Source organism: Bathycoccus prasinos, chloroplast (assembly GCF_002220235.1).
Source record: "Bathycoccus prasinos chloroplast, complete genome".
NCBI lineage: Eukaryota > Viridiplantae > Chlorophyta > Mamiellophyceae > Mamiellales > Bathycoccaceae > Bathycoccus > Bathycoccus prasinos.
Genome location: NC_024811.1, coordinates 18,812 through 32,536, shown reverse-complemented (window position 1 = coordinate 32,536; position 13,725 = coordinate 18,812). Strand labels below are relative to the sequence as shown.

Below are 13,725 nucleotides of genomic sequence, written 5' to 3'. Positions count from 1 at the left end.
TACTTAAGTCCTGGACCATGTCGGAGTGGTACACGGCTTCGACCAATGTGACAAGTCATTTTTTTTGCCAGGAACCAGATTTGAACTGGTGACACAAGGATTTTCAGTCCTCTGCTCTACCGACTGAGCTATCCCGGCTAAGGATCTATTTCATACCGTACCGAATAAGTAGGTTGTTTGTCAAGGTGACCACTTGGAAACTTGAAAAACATTGAGACTTTGGGTTTGCAGTACGGAGAACTTCCGACCCACACACAGAATGTGGGCCAAAAGTTACCAGATAAGAGATTTACGACATGGTCTGTAAATCTAGCTTCGCATTACATGAATGGGAAACTAAGTGCATCTGGGAAAAAACGGTTTAATTCAATCAAAAGTCCTGCAAGGAAGCTAAACCAAACGGCCGCAAGTACAGGTGCTGTTGAAAGATAAATTGTAAAATCTTTCATGTTACTTTCTCCAAATACTAGTAGTAATTGTGACCTATAAAATTTTAAAGAGAAGTTATAGGACTAGTGTGTTCCCGTAGGGAACGTCGGATTGAATATTTGTTATTCGAAGTCTTTTGAGTTCGGGTTACGTCCTGGGTCATTTGAAAGGAACCCAAAGATAAAAAGTGACACAAAGAAACTAACAACAGTATATACAAGAATTTTTAATGTAAGCATAATATCCCTCTTTTAAATTAACGGAAACTTACAGAAGCTTGCCAAACAAAAGCAAGAAGTAAGAAAAGAACTGGAATAATTGGAAGTACGTCTACAAGCGGGTCAAATGGAGCGTACGCTTCTGGTAATCGTCCAAGAACAAAAATTTGAGTCATGAGGAATTCTCCAATCAAATTAATTAAGGAATGAACTAGCACTTTTAGTATATCTTATTGTTTCAAACAAATCAAAAATCCACACGAATAGATTTAAAATAGTTTTTTTATAGTGTTTGGAAGAGGGGCGTGGCCCCTCCTCCACGTTGTAGCGGAAAGCTACTGCGTTATTAGCTCATAAATACTGGCGGTCCACCGGCAGAGTTTTCCCACATTTTAAATGCAGCAATACGCGCTGTTTCACGGTCAAACTTTAATTGGTTCTCAATATAAATTTTACGTGATTCAGCTTTTTCCATACCTGCTTTTGCTTCGCTTACAAGTTTTTCTGCTTCATCAAGTTTAATTCCTGAAGCTTCTTCGATATCTCGGCAAAGGATATTAATACGGTTTTCTTTAATTACACCGAATCCACCAAGAAGTGCAAGGAATTTCCATTCTGTGCCTTGGCGAATTGCGAGAACTCCGTTATCTAATCCAGTAACTAACGGGGCGTGCTCTTCAAGAATACCAATGTATCCAGTGTTTGTTGGAAGAAGTAATTCTTGTGCTTCTTCCTGAAAAAAGATTCGGTCTGGTTTTACAATACAAACTTCCATAGTTTACCTCTTTTAGGTTAATTAAGTGGGAAGAATTTTCTTCCCAATTTTTACATTATAACTTCGCAGCTTTTTCAACTACTTCATCAACGTTTCCAACAAGGTAGAATGCCTGCTCTGGGAGGTCATCTAACTCACCGTTTAAAATCATGTTGAATCCAGAAATTGCTTCGGCAAGTGTTACATATTTTCCTGGTGATCCAGTGAATACTTCTGCTACGAAGAATGGCTGTGAAAGGAAACGTTCAACTTTACGCGCACGCGCTACTAATAAACGGTCCTCTTCTGAAAGCTCATCAAGACCTAAAATTGCAATAATATCTTGAAGCTCTTTGTAACGCTGTAACATCTTCTTAACACCTTGCGCTGCATCATAGTGCTCGTTACCAAGAATCCATGGCTGAAGCATTGTTGATGATGAATCAAGAGGGTCTACCGCTGGGTAAATTCCTTTTGCCGCTAAGTTACGTGAGAGTACTGTTGTTGCGTCTAAGTGTGCGAATGTTGTTGCTGGCGCTGGGTCAGTAAGGTCATCCGCAGGTACATATACAGCTTGAATTGATGTAATTGAACCAGTTTTTGTTGAAGTAATACGCTCTTGGAGACCACCCATCTCTGTACTAAGAGTTGGTTGGTAACCTACTGCTGATGGCATACGTCCTAAAAGTGCTGATACTTCAGAACCTGCTTGTACAAAACGGAAAATGTTATCTACGAAGAGAAGTACGTCTTGGTTGTTTACGTCACGGAAGTACTCAGCCATTGTAAGAGCTGTAAGTCCAACACGCATACGTGCACCTGGAGGTTCGTTCATCTGTCCGTACACTAAAGCTACCTTAGAATCACCAAGGTTTCCTTTGTTAATTACGTTAGATTCACACATCTCTTGGTAAAGGTCGTTTCCTTCACGAGTACGCTCACCTACACCAGCAAATACTGACACACCACCGTGTGCTTTTGCAATGTTGTTGTTAAACTAGATCGCCGGTCACCCGGTCGACCCGTCTTCAGATCCGGACGTGCGACTTTCACCGCATCCGGCTCCCGAGATATAGATCCTCTCTCTGGAGGATGTAATAAGAACGTGTTAAATTGGGTTCTGATATAAAGTTCAGATTCATAGGCTCGCTATAAGTTAGAGAGTTGCTGTTGGTACAAATAATCTCCCTTCCATGTCCTTCAATTGAATGAGGTCTTTCGAGAAAGACAAAGATTTATACACAACTGCTTAGATACCTTCAAAATGTGTGGCGAGTGCTTTACATTTTGAGTCGTTCATCGGGTGACACGACATTTTTGAACCAGCAGATGATTCGGAAAGAAAGATACCAGCTGAGTCCAAGGATACCGATCATGAAGAATACTTGGTATTGCATCTGAACACCGAGAGCTAGATATTCTGTTTTCTTGTACGTAATTACCTTTGTAATGATTACAGGTGTTTTATGCCCAAGAAGTTTGGCAAGAATATTAACGACCCAAACGATAGGTGCTGTAATGATATGTAACTTTTCAAAATGGTTGGCTAAAGAGCATGCTCCAGTTGCAACAATTGTTGTTACAATGGCGTTACGTTCATTTTCAGCCTCAATTTGGTGTTGGAGAGCTTGGCGCTCTTTTAACATTTCATGTACTTGTTTTGCAAATTTCCCTGGAAGGGTGCGTCCAAAGGCCTTTCCGGCTCCATCTTTTACAGCGTTAAACACAATTCCCATCGGGTGGGTATTTTTCTTAACGGCGTTGAGACGCTTTTTCTGTTCAAGGTGGTTATCTAATGATTCCATAGATTCACGCATTAGGTTATTTGCAAAATCCTCTTCTCGTTGAGTTGGTGTTTCCTCCGTGAATTGGTCTAAGTTATTCTGTACTTTTGAATCACGAATACGTCGTGCAGCGTTATCTTTATTAGGTTTGTTCATGTTGTACCTCATTTTTAATAAAATAGGGTCGAATTTTTATGCGTTGATGGTGCATAGTTGATCGATACAACAGTGAGCGTTGTACAGTGCCCAATGGACACTGTACCTTATAGCGATAACTGCATCTTCCTGCTTGTAGGAAGATTTCCAAATCACAAACTATGGAACGAAACGTTTTTCTTATATCAGGCAGAAAGTGAGGATTCATGGTCACATTAAGATGTTGGGTTGGAGCTATCCGTTTTACGGTTTCTTGCTTCCTGCGCGCTTTTCTCTGTGTGACATGAACGGTGAACTAGTTGTAGGTTGTCATATTGGTCTTTCCCTCCTAATGAGATAGGCACAATATGGTCTACTTCAAATTCAGTGACAGAATAGAATGTGAACTTGTTATTGCAAAGGGCACACTTCCCATCCTGTCGTTGCGCTAATTTCTTAACGCTGGGGCTTAGGAAGGAGAATTGTGGGCTACGCAACACCCAATACCCTCGTTCGTTGCGATCGTAGGGGGACGCTGAGTTTCGGACTTTGATATGACGCTTGCTTTTAATCCAAGATGGGTAGGCGAGAAAAATAAAGTTCTTTTGCTTGTCTCGACCTTCTACTTCACATCCGAAAATCCATTTTCCGGAGTGTTCGGTCCCACGGAAATTGACCGTGGTTTCTTTGAAGTAGCTAGCTAGGAGTTTACTTCCGGCTAAACCTTTACTTTTGCGTCTGATGACCCAGTGGTTTAATTTCTCGAAGATTCTTAGCTCAACTTGTTTGAAGTCTTTAGCGCACTCATGAACACAGTAATAGTTGCACCATCCAACCACGATGGGGTTAAGGCGTCTAATAATTTGCTCTTGAGACCAACTTTTATGGGCTAATACTGATTTGACTTTGTCAAGCAGGCGGGTTTTGGCTTTACGAGATACACTTGCACGGATTTTCCATCCAGATTTGGAAGATTTACTTCGTAACGAAATAAATTGGAAACCGAGAAAGGTGAATCCATTTGCAGAATCAACAATTGATGTCTTCTCCTCTGATAGTTCTACTCCAACGTTATTTACCAACCAGCTGTTTACAAAATGTTTTGTAAGTTGGATGACTTGGAGTGACGGATGGATAATGACAAAATCGTCAGCATATCTAATAATGCTAATTTGTTGGCGTCTCTCTGCCATGGATACAGAACTAGCTTTAACTAGTTTTCCAGTTTGTCCAAAATTTTCATAGAGATCTCTTACGTAGAAATCTCTTACTGCTTCTTCTAATCCATAAAGGGCGATGTTTGCCAATAATGGGGAGATTACACCACCTTGGGGTGTTCCCAGGTGGGTTTTCTCTAGATTTTCGGGTAGCGTGCGTGGAAAACCAGAGATTTTGCCTGCTTTGAGCCAACCCTGAATTGCCTTTTTTATAATAGGAGGGCATTCAATCTTGTTTAGAAGTTTATCATGATCAATATTGTCAAAGAACCCTTTGATATCTGCGTCTAGGACGTATTTCTTGTTGCTTCGTAATGCATGCCATACTGCAGATGTTGCATCGTGGCATCCACGGGCTGGTCGGAATCCAAAGGAGTTTTGTTCGAACATGACGAATTTAGCTTCCCAAGTTGGTTCCAGGGCTAATTTCGCAAGGTATTGTAATGCTCGATCTTCCATTACAGGGATCCCTAAAATACGTTTCTTATCTGTGCCGGGTTTAGGAATTTCCACGGTACGGATAGGTTTTTCAGCTTTGCTTAGCTTGAGATCTCTAGCTAGCGCGAAACGCTTGGCAGGGCTCAATCTAGCAATACGGTCGACCCCGGCCGTTCTACGGTCTCGATTCTGTTGACTTACACGTTTGACTGCAAGCAGTTTTGCGTAGGGATGCATAATTAGTCGGCGTTGCAAAGAGAGTAATCTCTTTCGCGCTTTACTAGTTGGTTCCCCTTTTCGCAATACTTGCTCGTAGCCATTACTTGCTTTGAAAATGCGTTCTTGGAGAAGGAAAATGCTTTCTTCGACTGTACGCCAATTTACATTCTCCCACGTCCCAATAGCTTTGAAGATTTTGTCTTCTCCTCCATTTGGACTCATAATTCTCTCCTAATTTTCAAAGGTTTCTATATCTCCTGATTCATTTCTGTCCATAAACCTAACTCCAACTTAGCGTCAGGTTACGTCACTTATTCTTTTGGTTTAAGTGTTATTGAGGGTCACCTTTATCGAGCAACCAACTTTTAATTCTTGAATCAGTCCTGCAGTTATTCCACACCACCCGAACCGGTGGCTGTAAGTTTGCTTTCTTTGCTGGTTACAGTCCTATGCGAAATAACCCACCCGTTTTCCTTTATCCTGTTCTGTGAACTTTTAGATTCCTCAAATATACCTATCATTGATCTGTGTTTAGGCAGATGTTTGTATGCTAAGTCAGCTAATCCTCTGACTTAGTTCAATGAATATCCAATAGTTATGACCAATAGAAAATTACTATTTTTGATATACTTCTCATTTAAGCTTATGGGCCTTAAAAGTCATGGTTCGAAATTAGATACGTAAAGAGGTTGTTTAACATGTTCATAATTTAACGTTTAATGTTTCTATTCAGTAAATGTTCTAAGAGCATGTGCCACTATATAAATAAATCTTGAGTTCGTATGAATAATCCATGCTGCCCGGGAGAGTTCCGTTCTGTTGAAGCAAACCCGACGATTATTCAATTCAGTCCATACCGACTGTGAGAGCTTTGCACTCCCCAGGGTAAAGAATCAACCCACTATTTAGTGGATTGGCTTGCTGTTGTTAAGCAAGCACCGGTCGCACGATGAGTTCCATGATGAGTACAGTCTTACCAACACCAGCACCACCGAATAAACCAATTTTTCCACCACGACGGTATGGAGCAAGAAGGTCTACTACTTTAATTCCAGTTTCGAAAATTGAGAGGTTTGTGTCAAGATCAACGAATGCTGGAGCGTTTTTGTGAATTGGAAGTTTTGTATCTGCTGGACATGGTCCAAGCTCGTCTACAGGGTCTCCAAGTACGTTAAAAATACGTCCAAGAATTGTTTTACCTACTGGTACAGAAAGTGCTGCTCCAGTATCTACAACTGTCATTCCACGTTGTAAACCATCAGTTGCACTCATTGATACTGCACGAACGAGGTTATCTCCAAGGAGTTGCTGTACTTCAGCTACGATTTTTACGTCGTTTCCAGATTCATCTTTCGCAGTAATTTCAAGTGCGTTGTAGATGTTTGGAAGTTTCTTTGGTGAGAAAGTTACGTCAAGAACTGGACCAATAATTTGTGTAATACGACCAAGGTTTGTCTTAAGAGCTGTCATAATAAAAAGATATTCAAATAGTAAAGACCAAACAATTTTTTGTTTGGGACACAAGAGATGGAGTTCAACTTTTTGAATAAAGCAAAAATTATTTTTACGTTAACTTACTGTTGGGGAGTTAAGTAGAATAAGGTCTAATTGTAGACATAATCCTATATAGAAAGAACGGTTGTTCTTTAAAGGGGTGAAGTTCGGGTGAAGTACCCGAACTTCGTATTTAAAACACTCTAAATTTAGTAGGCAAGACCCATACTACGTGTTGTTTCAGATCCAAGGTAAACTCGAACACTTAAAAAGTCTGTTGGGCATGCTGCTTCACAGCGCTTACAACCAACACAGTCTTCTGTACGAGGTGCAGAAGCAATTTGTCCTGCTTTACATCCATCCCAAGGTACCATTTCAAGTACGTCAGTTGGACAAGCACGTACACATTGTGTACATCCGATACATGTATCGTAAATTTTTACAGCGTGAGACATAAAAAAGAGAATTTTTAAATTGACTTAATGAGGGGGAGTAAACACCTATGGTGTTCAAATCACTTGTAAGTATACAGAGTATTTAAAATCTCGTCTTCTCGTTTTTTTTAATTATTTTCTTTTGAAGCCATTTTAGGTCAGGTGGGATTCGAACCCACGGCTAATCGGTTAAAAGCCGAATACTCTACCACTGAGTTACTGACCCGTCGTTTACTTTATTCTCATCATAAAGTTTTTCTTTAAATAGCACAAATTTGGATTTAATGGGTGGTGAAAACCACCCATTAAAATCTAAGAAGTCGCTTGGATGCGGTTATTCTTTATTTAAGAATTGTTGATACAACACCTGCTCCAACAGTACGCCCTCCTTCACGGATTGCAAAACGCATTCCGTTTTCAATAGCAATTGGTTGAATAAGCTCTACAACCATTTTTACACGGTCACCTGGCATAACCATTGATGCTTCTTCTCCATCATCACTAATGAATGACTCGATTTTCCCAGTTACGTCTGTTGTTCGTACATAGAATTGTGGACGGTATCCTGGGAAGAATGGTGTGTGACGCCCTCCTTCTTCTTTTGTAAGAACGTATACTTGTGATTCAAATTTTGTGTGTGGTGTAATTGACCCAGTTTTTGCCATTACCATTCCACGCTCAATATCGTCTTTCTGTACTCCACGGAGAAGTACTCCAACGTTATCACCAGCTACACTTTCTTCAAGTGATTTTTGGAACATTTCAAGTCCTGTTACAGTTGCTTCACGGTTTGCTTCAGCAAGTCCAACAAGTTCAATTACGTCTCCAATTTTAACCATTCCACGCTCTACACGTCCAGTTGCTACTGTTCCACGTCCAGTAATTGAGAATACATCTTCAACTGCCATAAGGAAGTTCTTCTCTGTATCACGCTCTGGTGTTGGAATGTATTCATCTACTGAACTCATGAGTTTGATAATTTTATCCACCCACTTGTCTTCCCCTTGTTTAATCGTTGGGTTTGCTGTTAATGCTTCTAAAGCAAGAAGTGCAGATCCAGCGATAAGTGGAATATCATCTCCAGGGAAATCGTAGCTTGAAAGTGTATCACGTACTTCGAGTTCTACGAGCTCAAGTAATTCCTCATCATCTACTTGGTCTTCTTTGTTTAAGAATACAACGATGTGCGGTACTCCAACTTGTTTTGCAAGAAGAAGGTGCTCTTTTGTTTGTGGCATTGGTCCATCAGCACCCGATACCACGAGAATTGCACCATCCATTTGTGCAGCTCCAGTAATCATGTTTTTTACGTAGTCAGCGTGGCCTGGACAGTCTACGTGCGCATAGTGACGAGTTTCTGTCTCGTATTCTACGTGTGCAGTGTTAATAGTAATACCACGTGCTTTTTCCTCTGGTGAAGAGTCAATATCAGCATAGTTCTTACCTTTTTGCTCACCACCAACAGCAGACATTGCCATAGTGATTGCTGCTGTAAGAGTTGTTTTTCCGTGGTCAACGTGTCCAATTGTTCCAATGTTTACGTGCGGTTTTGTTCGCACAAACTTTTCGCGTGCCATAAAGCTTTTTGTAAAAAACGTGATTTTGATTTTGGTATTAAGGGAATGTATGTATTCCCTTTGAAACGAGTTAGAAACGGAAATGTGCAAACGCTTTGTTTGCTTCTGCCATACGGTGTGTGTCTTCACGTTTTCGGATTGCACCCCCAGTATTGTTGGATGCATCGATAATTTCAGCACTTAATTTTTTCACCATGCTACGTCCAGAACGTGCACGCGATGCAGTTAAGAGCCAGCGGAGTGCTAATGCTGTTCCACGGTCTGATTTCACTTCCATAGGAACTTGTAATGTGGCCCCACCAATACGACGAGATTTTACTTCCACTTTTGGTGTAATGTTTAATACGGCTTGGCGTAACACTTCAAGTGGATCTTGTGATGTTGTATCGGCAATTTCTTTCATTGATTCATAAAAAATGCTTGAAGCAACACTTTTTTTACCAGCTTTTAATAAGTGACTTACTAATAAGCTTACTAGACGGCTTTGGTATACCGCATCCGGTGCCACCGGACGTTTTTTGGCTGTTTTTCGGCGTGACATAGTATTTAAGAAGTAAGAATTAAATAATTAAACGTTTTTTGACAAAATGTTTAGAGAGATAAAGTGGCTCTTCGGCTACTTATCCTTTTGGACGTTTTACACCGTACTTTGAGCGGCTTTGTAAACGACCTTTTACACCTGCTGTATCAAGAGATCCACGAACAATGTGATAACGTACTCCTGGAAGGTCTTTTACTCGACCACCACGTACTAACACTACGGAGTGTTCTTGAAGGTTGTGTCCAACACCAGGGATGTATGCTGTTACTTCAACACCTGTTGTTAAACGAACACGTGCGACTTTACGAAGTGCTGAGTTTGGTTTTTTAGGTGTTGTTGTGTATACACGCGTACAAATTCCACGACGTTGCGGACAAGATTGTAATGCGGGAGATTTTGTTTTGCGTTCGCTCGTCGTGCGTTGCGAACGGATAAGTTGTTGAATCGTTGGCATAAGTAAAAATTATTCTTTATAAAGGAACTGTAAAAAGCCAAGAATACGTGCTTGTTTAATTGATTTTGCAAGTTGACGCTGTTCTTTAGCTGTAACACCAGTTAATCGGCGGGGAAGGATTTTACCTTGGTCAGTAATAAAACGACGTAAAAGATCAACATTTTTATACGTAATGATCTCCCCCGGTTGAATTGGCGACGACGTACGTTGACGTGTAGAGTTCATAGGGTTAATAAATATAGAATGAGTAAAAGAAAAAAAGAAAACTTAAATCGGAAACTGTTTTTGAAATCTCAAAGAGGTCGTTTGCGACTTAAGAATAAGGAAGAGTAAGACTTTTTTATTTTAGATTGAACCATAGATCACACTAAATTGCAAGATAGAATCGCTGATCTAGGGAAGTGTCTAGGGAAACGGAGGTCTCGGTCCTGCTTCGTATGGATTTACCTTTAAGTCTTGAAATGACCATCATTTAAATTTTTTAATTTAGATTTAGATGTCACGTAAAAACGTGACATATTACTGTGCTCGGAGAGAGTGGGATTTGAACCCACGGTAACTTGCGCTACGTTGGTTTTCAAGACCAAGACATTCAACCACTCTGACACCTCTCCGTGTATATAGGAACAATAGCAAAACTTCTGTCTATATGCAACTTTCTACTCGAGTATCATATAGACAAAAAGGAAAAGACCTGTGTCTTTTTTTTTTTTCAGTTGTTTTGTAACGTGTTAAGAATTACTCGTATTTCATTAACGGTTCAAATCCAGCGGGATCTAAAATTACAAGTTGGGATAACATTTTACGGTTTAAGTTTACTTGGTTTTTCTTCATTTTATGCATGAATTTACTGTATGTTACAGATCCAAGTGTACGAACTGCTCCATTAATACGCTTAATCCATAATTGACGGAAGTCACGTTTTTTCTTACGACGACCATCATATGATGATGTAAGTGCTTTTAATGTGCGTTGGTTAGCCGTGCGGAATAATGTGGAATGTGAACCACGATACCCACGGTTTAATTCTAAAATTTTATTGCGACTTTTACGGGCTACATTGCCTCGTTTTACTCGAGTCATAATAATCTCCTGTTACGATAGTGAGGTCCAATGAATACGACATCTTTATTTCTTATAAACGGGTGACGTACTTCAAGTTCTCAATGTTTAAGAAAAAGAACGTGTAAATCGTCGCGACGCATATATCTATAGTGGATAGCATATCTAAAATTCGCCATAAGCGTCAAGGGGAACAGCAAGAAAGTATAAAAAAAAGCTTTCTCTACTTTGACTCGGAGAGAAAGGGATTCGAACCCTTGGTACAATTACTTGTACGCTTCATTAGCAATGAAGTACTTTCGGCCACTCAGTCATCTCTCCATATTTGAACAAGGAAACTATACAACAGAATTCTAGTAAATTATTTGATTAAACACGCCCTGTAGGACTTGAACCTACGACATCAGGTTTTGGAGACCTACGTTCTACCAACTGAACTAAGGACGCTTTGAAAAGTAAAGAAATATAGGAACGGTTTGTCCTCTGGTTCTTTTCAAGCTCGGAGTGACAGGATTCGAACCTGCGACCACATCGTCCCAAACGACGTACGCTACCAAACTGCGCTACACTCCGATATGCTTTAATGGATAGAGTACCAAATCTTCCTCGTTTAAACAACGGGCTTTTTTCTCTGTAAGTCTTTTGTTTAGTTTTTTCAACCGAAGTTGTTCTACTTTTTTTGCCTCGTAGAGAATTCCACGAAGCAAAAGCAAGCCGTATGATAAAGCATACGCACAATTACACGAGAACAAGTCTCCATGTAACGGATACATTACTTATAGAGTTGCGTTCCAAGACGCACTGAAAGAAGCCCTGTAATTAGAGCAACAAAGAGTGCAACAAAAACTTGTGTATCAGATAAAGACATAACTTTGATTTAATATTAAAGGTTTCCGCCGCGAACGTAAAGAGCCGCTACTACGATTGGACCTGCGCCAACGATAAGAGCAACACTTACGAGTTGACCAATTAATTCAAGATTCATAGATTAAACTCCACGAGTTGAGGTAAATAATAAAAAGTTGAAAATAAAGATAACATAGTTGCTATCTGCAAGAGTTCGAAATTACCGCGTGCTCTTCTAGATATAGAAGAAACGCAGTATCGTTTTTAACTTACTTGCTCTTTTTCAATATATAAGAAAAGTGCTGCCATTGTTACAGCAGGGAAAACGAGACCCACAAGAGGTACAAAAATAGATGGTAAAAATGTAGCCATGAGTTTTTCTCCTTTAGGAAGTGGTTCACCAAATTCAGAGGTATAGAGGCGACAGTTAATAGTATAGGAAAGAATTAAAAAACCTTCACGTTATTTCTTTTATTTTTTTATTCTCACTTTTGTCTCTCAGAGGTTGACTGTGCAAAATGTCTTGGAAAAACGGGATTGACGGGACTCGAACCCGCAACTTCCGCCGTGACAGGGCGGTGCTCTAACCAATTGAACTACAATCCCAGAAGTTATGTTGTCTGTACTATGCCGAAAAACGGCAAAAGAAGCAACTTTTTTGTCGTTACAACTCCATTTTACTTTTTCTTCTGGAAAGCCTTTCGACTTCCCAAAAGAAAATTTAGTCTACTTTAACGACAGTGATGTTCGCTTAGTACTTGTTTCTTAGTATCCAGTACTTGAGAGCCAATCTACACCAACATTATCAAGAAGTAATGAACGGTTGTAAATTTCTAAAAGGATTACGAGGAAAACTGCAAATAATCCAATGAATACTCCCATAATTACTGTTGTACCCCAACCCGGAGCTACTTTTCCGTACTCTGAGTTAAGTGGGCGTAATACTGTTCCTAATCGTGTAATTTTTCCTGTTCCAGGAAGTTTACCATCGCTTGCTGGTACGCTTACTTTTGTAGCCATATTAATAAATTGTTAACATCTATTTGTTTTTTTTTACTTTCTATTTTAAAATTTATCGAAATTTTGATTCTTTGACAACTATGGAAACACCAGCATTTTTTACAGCCGTTTTTCTTTGGTGCCTTCTTATTAGTGTAACTGGGTATTCAATCTATATGGGATTTGGACCACCTTCAAAAGAACTTCGTGATCCTTTTGAAGAACACGAAGATTAAGTTAGGCCCTGCTTCTTTGACCGAATATTCGGTCAAAGAACACATTATACTTAAAATATAAAAAAGAACGAAGTCTCGAGAGTCTCGGATTATCCTTTACGTGAGTAGTACTCTACAATTAATAATTCATTAATTGTTAAAGCAATTTGTGAACGTGTAATTGGTCGTTGAACTGTTCCTTTACCATTTTCAAGTTTGAGGTGCGATGGAATTTCACCACCAAACGTTTTACTGTATTCAAGAATTGGCGCGGCCGTACTTGAAATTGTATCGTTTGTTACACAATGGTAACTTGGAATCGTAAGGGCTTTCCCATTTACAGTAATAAGTCCGTGTGAGACATATTGGCGAGCCGCACGAATACTTGGTGCAAAACCAAGGCGGAAGACTGTGTTATCTAAACGCATCTCAAGGAGTTGGAGTAAAATTTCACCACTTGATCCTTTCGCACGTCGAGCACGTCGAACATATTTTAAAAGTTGGCTTTCACTTACACCATAGTTGAAACGTAACTTTTGCTTCTCTTGTAAACGTACACGGTACTGTGACATTTTCTGCATACCTGCCGAAGGTCCATGCTGCCCCGCTGGGTAAGTACGGTTAGGTACTTTTGAAGTTAATCCAGGGAGTTCTCCAAGACGGCGTACAATTTTCACTCGGGGTCCACGATAACGAGCCATGTTTTTTCTCCTAAGTTTTTTAATTTAATAATTTTTTCTTTTGCTGTAGTCGAATAGGACTATACAGTGGTAGTATTGTATCAGGAGAGTTATATTCAATCAAAAGAACTTTCATTTTCTTTCCTTTTCGTGTCCGCTACATTTTGACACGTCATTTTTTTTTTATTTGTTTTTATATGCCACGTTCCACACGAAACGATAATTTTAT

General features: G+C 39.8%; 18 protein-coding genes and 7 non-coding genes across 25 annotated transcripts; 1 reads left to right on the top strand and 24 right to left on the bottom strand. All coding sequences in view use genetic code 11, as the record gives it.

Annotated features, from left to right (window-relative positions):
- Nucleotides 1–65: 65 nt before the first annotated feature.
- On the bottom strand, nt 66–138 carry tRNA_Phe_GAA. The gene has a single exon. It is a non-coding gene; the product is annotated as a tRNA-Phe (tRNA).
- A 182-nt stretch (nt 139–320) lies between these two features.
- Nucleotides 321–449, bottom strand: PsaJ (Photosystem I reaction center subunit IX). The gene has a single exon. The coding sequence runs from the start codon at nt 447–449 to the stop codon at nt 321–323; it is 129 nt and encodes a 42-aa protein (YP_009056881.1).
- Nucleotides 450–551: 102 nt separating this feature from the next.
- PsbI (Photosystem II reaction center protein I) lies at nt 552–668 on the bottom strand. Its single transcript has one exon. The coding sequence runs from the start codon at nt 666–668 to the stop codon at nt 552–554; it is 117 nt and encodes a 38-aa protein (YP_009056880.1).
- A 17-nt stretch (nt 669–685) lies between these two features.
- On the bottom strand, nt 686–823 carry PsbK (Photosystem II reaction center protein K). The gene has a single exon. The coding sequence runs from the start codon at nt 821–823 to the stop codon at nt 686–688; it is 138 nt and encodes a 45-aa protein (YP_009056879.1).
- Nucleotides 824–993: 170 nt separating this feature from the next.
- On the bottom strand, nt 994–1,422 carry AtpE (ATP synthase CF1 epsilon subunit). The gene has a single exon. The coding sequence runs from the start codon at nt 1,420–1,422 to the stop codon at nt 994–996; it is 429 nt and encodes a 142-aa protein (YP_009056878.1).
- Nucleotides 1,423–1,477: 55 nt separating this feature from the next.
- Nucleotides 1,478–6,664, bottom strand: AtpB (ATPase beta subunit). The gene is made up of 2 exons: nt 6,143–6,664; nt 1,478–2,398 (listed from the first exon to the last, which is right to left on the bottom strand). The coding sequence occupies exons 1-2, from the start codon at nt 6,662–6,664 to the stop codon at nt 1,478–1,480; spliced, it is 1,443 nt and encodes a 480-aa protein (YP_009056877.1).
- A 233-nt stretch (nt 6,665–6,897) lies between these two features.
- Nucleotides 6,898–7,143, bottom strand: PsaC (photosystem I subunit VII). The gene has a single exon. The coding sequence runs from the start codon at nt 7,141–7,143 to the stop codon at nt 6,898–6,900; it is 246 nt and encodes an 81-aa protein (YP_009056876.1).
- Nucleotides 7,144–7,276: 133 nt separating this feature from the next.
- Nucleotides 7,277–7,348, bottom strand: tRNA_Lys_TTT. The gene has a single exon. It is a non-coding gene; the product is annotated as a tRNA-Lys (tRNA).
- Nucleotides 7,349–7,463: 115 nt separating this feature from the next.
- On the bottom strand, nt 7,464–8,699 carry TufA (elongation factor Tu). Its single transcript has one exon. It carries the CDS (start codon nt 8,697–8,699, stop codon nt 7,464–7,466), a length of 1,236 nt encoding a protein of 411 aa, YP_009056875.1.
- A 70-nt stretch (nt 8,700–8,769) lies between these two features.
- Rps7 (small subunit ribosomal protein S7) lies at nt 8,770–9,240 on the bottom strand. Its single transcript has one exon. It carries the CDS (start codon nt 9,238–9,240, stop codon nt 8,770–8,772), a length of 471 nt encoding a protein of 156 aa, YP_009056874.1.
- A 79-nt stretch (nt 9,241–9,319) lies between these two features.
- Nucleotides 9,320–9,694, bottom strand: Rps12 (Ribosomal protein S12). The gene has a single exon. The coding sequence runs from the start codon at nt 9,692–9,694 to the stop codon at nt 9,320–9,322; it is 375 nt and encodes a 124-aa protein (YP_009056873.1).
- Nucleotides 9,695–9,703: 9 nt separating this feature from the next.
- Rps18 (Ribosomal protein S18) lies at nt 9,704–9,919 on the bottom strand. Its single transcript has one exon. It carries the CDS (start codon nt 9,917–9,919, stop codon nt 9,704–9,706), a length of 216 nt encoding a protein of 71 aa, YP_009056872.1.
- Nucleotides 9,920–10,223: 304 nt separating this feature from the next.
- tRNA_Ser_TGA lies at nt 10,224–10,308 on the bottom strand. The gene has a single exon. It is a non-coding gene; the product is annotated as a tRNA-Ser (tRNA).
- A 124-nt stretch (nt 10,309–10,432) lies between these two features.
- Rpl20 (50S ribosomal protein L20) lies at nt 10,433–10,777 on the bottom strand. Its single transcript has one exon. The coding sequence runs from the start codon at nt 10,775–10,777 to the stop codon at nt 10,433–10,435; it is 345 nt and encodes a 114-aa protein (YP_009056871.1).
- A 213-nt stretch (nt 10,778–10,990) lies between these two features.
- On the bottom strand, nt 10,991–11,077 carry tRNA_Pseudo_GCT. Its single transcript has one exon. It is a non-coding gene (tRNA).
- A 53-nt stretch (nt 11,078–11,130) lies between these two features.
- On the bottom strand, nt 11,131–11,203 carry tRNA_Trp_CCA. The gene has a single exon. It is a non-coding gene; the product is annotated as a tRNA-Trp (tRNA).
- Nucleotides 11,204–11,255: 52 nt separating this feature from the next.
- On the bottom strand, nt 11,256–11,329 carry tRNA_Pro_TGG. The gene has a single exon. It is a non-coding gene; the product is annotated as a tRNA-Pro (tRNA).
- On the bottom strand, nt 11,320–11,529 carry BathyCg00313 (n/a). Its single transcript has one exon. The coding sequence runs from the start codon at nt 11,527–11,529 to the stop codon at nt 11,320–11,322; it is 210 nt and encodes a 69-aa protein (YP_009056870.1).
- On the bottom strand, nt 11,529–11,624 carry PsaM (Photosystem I reaction center subunit XII). The gene has a single exon. It carries the CDS (start codon nt 11,622–11,624, stop codon nt 11,529–11,531), a length of 96 nt encoding a protein of 31 aa, YP_009056869.1.
- Nucleotides 11,625–11,639: 15 nt separating this feature from the next.
- On the bottom strand, nt 11,640–11,741 carry Ycf12 (Photosystem II reaction center protein ycf12). Its single transcript has one exon. It carries the CDS (start codon nt 11,739–11,741, stop codon nt 11,640–11,642), a length of 102 nt encoding a protein of 33 aa, YP_009056868.1.
- Nucleotides 11,742–11,866: 125 nt separating this feature from the next.
- Nucleotides 11,867–11,974, bottom strand: PsaI (Photosystem I reaction center subunit VIII). Its single transcript has one exon. It carries the CDS (start codon nt 11,972–11,974, stop codon nt 11,867–11,869), a length of 108 nt encoding a protein of 35 aa, YP_009056867.1.
- A 160-nt stretch (nt 11,975–12,134) lies between these two features.
- tRNA_Asp_GTC lies at nt 12,135–12,208 on the bottom strand. The gene has a single exon. It is a non-coding gene; the product is annotated as a tRNA-Asp (tRNA).
- A 159-nt stretch (nt 12,209–12,367) lies between these two features.
- PsbH (photosystem II protein H) lies at nt 12,368–12,622 on the bottom strand. Its single transcript has one exon. The coding sequence runs from the start codon at nt 12,620–12,622 to the stop codon at nt 12,368–12,370; it is 255 nt and encodes an 84-aa protein (YP_009056866.1).
- Nucleotides 12,623–12,702: 80 nt separating this feature from the next.
- Nucleotides 12,703–12,837, top strand: PsbN (photosystem II PsbN protein). The gene has a single exon. It carries the CDS (start codon nt 12,703–12,705, stop codon nt 12,835–12,837), a length of 135 nt encoding a protein of 44 aa, YP_009056865.1.
- An 89-nt stretch (nt 12,838–12,926) lies between these two features.
- Rps4 (small ribosomal protein 4) lies at nt 12,927–13,517 on the bottom strand. Its single transcript has one exon. The coding sequence runs from the start codon at nt 13,515–13,517 to the stop codon at nt 12,927–12,929; it is 591 nt and encodes a 196-aa protein (YP_009056864.1).
- Nucleotides 13,518–13,725: the final 208 nt, after the last annotated feature.